The sequence below is a fragment of the Quercus lobata genome, chromosome 8, assembly GCF_001633185.2.
Source record: "Quercus lobata isolate SW786 chromosome 8, ValleyOak3.0 Primary Assembly, whole genome shotgun sequence".
NCBI lineage: Eukaryota > Viridiplantae > Streptophyta > Magnoliopsida > Fagales > Fagaceae > Quercus > Quercus lobata.
This window is the reverse complement of record NC_044911.1, coordinates 53,787,154-53,789,966: the sequence shown is the minus strand read 5'-3', so window position 1 is coordinate 53,789,966 and position 2,813 is coordinate 53,787,154. Positions and strand designations below refer to the sequence as shown.

Here is a 2,813-nt window from a genome sequence, read left to right as displayed (position 1 = left end):
TATTGTAAGTTTAAAAACAAGTTTTTTTTTTTTTTTTTTTTGCCATTTAAATCCTAATTACTTACAGCTTTTTCTCTTTGAAGTCTCTGTCTCCTCTGCCAAGGTGTCTCCCCAGTGATGCCAACCTTGCACCCTTTTGAGTTATGCCCTTCCTTTTTGCATTTCCCACATCTTACAGGTCTGTTTTGTCTACTTGCTTTGTAAGGGTTCCTAGGCTCATCAGAAACCCTCTTTCTTTGCTTGGGTGGTCTGCCTGGTGGTTTGTATATGTGAGGTGCTAGGGGAGCAGGCTATCCAGTCTTAGCCCATTCTGACTGGCCAGGCATGGGAGGAAGTACCTTCTTGTATATCTCCATGTAAGTTTCTTTGAAGTAGCATGGGTGGGTATAGTCTTCTGGTGTCTCAATGTTTGTATAAATGGCTGTTATGGCATGTTTGCAGGGAATGCCATTTAAATCCCAAGACCTATAGGTACATGTCTTCTTCACCAAATCAACTATATGCCTTTCATGCTGACTGCCTACCTCATAAAGGAAACTACTAGCTGGGGTAGTACTAAATGCCTTACTTTCAACCTTCAATTTCTCCAACCTATCTTATATGCTTGGACACAACTTTCCAGCATACTTTTGTATCCCTTCCCTTTTTGTGTAAAGCCTAGTCATAAGTCTAACCCTAATACACTCCAACATTGCCAAGATAGGCTTGTCCCTAGACTTCAATATCATTGCATTAAAAGACTCACTCAAATTATTTACCAAACAATCTGTTAAAGCCCTAAGAGTGAAGTGTGACCTTGTCCACTGTGCAGGTGCAATGTTTGCAAGATACTCATATGCCTTTTCATCCAAATCCCTTATGTACTGCATGCATCTCTCAAACTCCCTTATTGTTGTGGCAGCAGCACACCTCCACAATGCATCCTTCAGCTCCAATCCCTTATGATCAACTTTGAAATTGTTGTAGATGTGTTTCACTCAGTATCTATGCTCCACGGTAGGGAATAGTGTCTCTATTGTAGGTATAAGCCCCTGTAAATAAGCAAACAAACAAACAAAACAAGTTAGTTCAACAAACAAAGTCAACTATTCAAGTGTAACTGAACAAAACAAAACTTGCATACCTTTTGCCTATCAGAAATGAAGACCAACTGAAGCTCCTCTGGCCTCCCTATATCATCAGCAAAAATTTCCAAAAACCATATCCAAGACTCCCTGGTTTCTTGTTCCACAACAGCCATGGCTACTGAAAAAATGTTGTCATTTGCATCCTTGGCAGTGGCAGATAAGATTTGCCCACCAAATCTGTGCTTTATGTGACAACCATCTAAACCTATAAATGGCCTGCATCCACCTAAAAATCCTACCTTTTGAGCATTGAATCTAACATACATCGTCTTAAATTTTGGCTGGGAAGTCTCCTCAGCCATTTCTGTCTGCAGTATAACCCTACTCCCCTTGTCTACAGTGGTTATCATTTGTGCATAGTCCCTAAGGACACCATATTGCAGTTGCTCATCTCCATTTATCAAATCCTTTGCCTTTCTCTTTAACCTATACACTTGGTTTACACTTAGGTCAACAGATAAATTTTGCATCACATGGTTGTGTACACCACTCACCTCCTAATTTGGAATTTTTGCTAAAATCCTCAATGAACCTCTTAGCAACATAAGCTGATGTTGCTTGGCTGTTTTTGAAAGACTTGGGACAAGTACAGTCATCAGTCAAGGTCTTAATTTGAAATGTTAGCTCTCCACTTATTTGAGATGCATAACATCTCCACCCACACCCATTCTTGTAGTGAACTGATATCTTGGTCTTCTCATTAAGCTTGAATTTGATGTCAATAGGTTTTTTGATTGCATACTCCCTCAAAGCAACTCTGAAGACCTTTGCATTAGGGAACTTCATCTCCTTCAGTACAACATTTCTCATGTCACTCTTAGCATTAAACTCTACTTGCTCAGGTACCTGCTCATCATCAAACCCATCCATGCTTACTAGGTCATCCTCAAGGGCTGGCTCAGCCCACTTAGGGTCTGTGTGGGGTGCATTGCTTAATTCTGGGTTTGTATTGGGAGCAGAACCTTGTGGAGCTCAGTTTTGAGCAGCAAATACATCATCACCAAAGCCATCCCCCTCTAGGCCTTCATTTAGCCAATCATCATCATCATCATCTCCTTCAACATTCTGTTCTTCATCTCTTGCATCAATGTCAACATCCTCAACATCTTCTTCATCATCACTCTCATCATTATTCTCATCATCATTCTCATCATCTTCATCATCATCACTATCCAATTCTATTTCAACCCTTGCTGCATCACCACTTACATCACCACCTGCATGACCACCTACACCATCTGCCACTTCCCCTGCATCACCACCTACACCACCGTCTGCCACTCCCCCTGCATCAGGATACTCAATTGCCAATGGCTCCACATCTATGTCAGTATAGATTATGATTTTTTCAGCATACCATGCCTTATGAAGGTTAGTCATGTTTATGACATCTGTATCTGTTTCTATGTCTCTTAAATCATGCTGTAGATCACCATCAGGAATTAAATACTTATATCTACTGTGTTCCTTAGGAGCACCAACTAGATGGCATAAATCCCGAATTTCAAAGTAACTCAACTTGTCAGGGTTAATCTCTGTCAGTAAACATACAGACCCACCCTCATATTGTATGGTTGGCTCCTCCACAAAACATTCCCCAACATGAATTTCAAGGTCATATGTGAAGTCAACCATCTGCAATTAAAATAAGTATTTTTTTACACACACTGACATGCAGAAAGTGAC

General features: G+C 40.6%; 1 protein-coding gene across 1 annotated transcript; it reads right to left on the bottom strand.

The window, feature by feature from the left end:
- Positions 1-290: 290 nt before the first annotated feature.
- On the bottom strand, positions 291-1,997 carry LOC115957070. Its single transcript, XM_031075308.1, has 4 exons — positions 1,622-1,997; positions 1,124-1,560; positions 759-938; positions 291-575 (listed from the first exon to the last, which is right to left on the bottom strand). The coding sequence occupies exons 1-4, from the start codon at positions 1,995-1,997 to the stop codon at positions 291-293; spliced, it is 1,278 nt and encodes a 425-aa protein (XP_030931168.1).
- Positions 1,998-2,813: the final 816 nt, after the last annotated feature.

Bases quoted from the DNA above. Each gene is read 5' to 3' on its own strand.
- LOC115957070 (XM_031075308.1), bottom strand. From the start codon at position 1,997: ATGGATGGGTTTGATGATGAGCAGGTACCTGAGCAAGTAGAGTTTAAT. The intron at 1,561-1,621 runs GTGAGTGGTGTA...GTGTAAACCAAG, and splicing joins CAAAAATTCCAAATTAGGAG to TGTATAGGTTAAAGAGAAAG. The intron at 576-758 runs GTAAATAATTTG...GAGAAATTGAAG, and splicing joins GGGCTTTAACAGATTGTTTG to GTTGAAAGTAAGGCATTTAG.